At 65.3% G+C, this 424-nt stretch overlaps 1 protein-coding gene across 2 annotated transcripts in view; it reads right to left on the minus strand.

Annotated features, from left to right (window-relative positions):
- Positions 1-424, minus strand: part of POLD1 (DNA polymerase delta 1, catalytic subunit) — a 26,438-nt gene that overhangs the window by 667 nt on the left and 25,347 nt on the right. The window contains exons 24-25 of one of the 2 annotated variants that reach the window (XM_008063578.2): positions 306-419; positions 11-78 (exon numbers count right to left, since the gene is read on the minus strand). In XM_008063578.2, coding sequence (XP_008061769.1) covers positions 11-78; positions 306-419 — 182 coding nt within the window. Of the gene's footprint in view, positions 1-10; positions 79-305; positions 420-424 lie in introns of those variants that run through there. The other variant, XM_021715273.1, reaches the window with a different exon arrangement.

Consider the following 424-nt stretch of genomic DNA (forward strand, 5'->3'; position numbering starts at 1 on the left):
CCCTTCCCACCCCGCATCCCCTCACCTCCTTCTGATACAGCTCTGACTCCCGGGGCTGGCAGAACTCACACACGGCTCCTGGGGAAGGCATCAGCACAGGTCTGAGGCCTGGTCAACCCCTCCCCACCCCTTCCTCTCCCGTCCCAGATCCCCAGAAAGTCCCCCGAGGCTGGAGAACAAGGGAGCAAGTGTGTGTGGAAAACACCCCTGGGGAACTCCGGATGGGGGCTGAGGACCCTCCTGTGGGGATGCAGGTAGCAAGGAGCCCCCGCCCAGGGAGGGTGGGTATCAGGCTGGGCGCTCACCCTGATGGCTCAGCACTGTGCGGCAGCCGATGCAGCAGGTGCGGCGTGTGGCGAAGGCCAGGAGGCCGCCCACCTTGCTGGTGAGCACCGTCTTACAGCGGGTATGGTCTCCTCCTGCA

This window comes from Carlito syrichta, unplaced genomic scaffold (assembly GCF_000164805.1).
Source record: "Carlito syrichta isolate Samal-C Ts95f unplaced genomic scaffold, Tarsius_syrichta-2.0.1 Scaffold306948, whole genome shotgun sequence".
Lineage (NCBI taxonomy): Eukaryota > Metazoa > Chordata > Mammalia > Primates > Tarsiidae > Carlito > Carlito syrichta.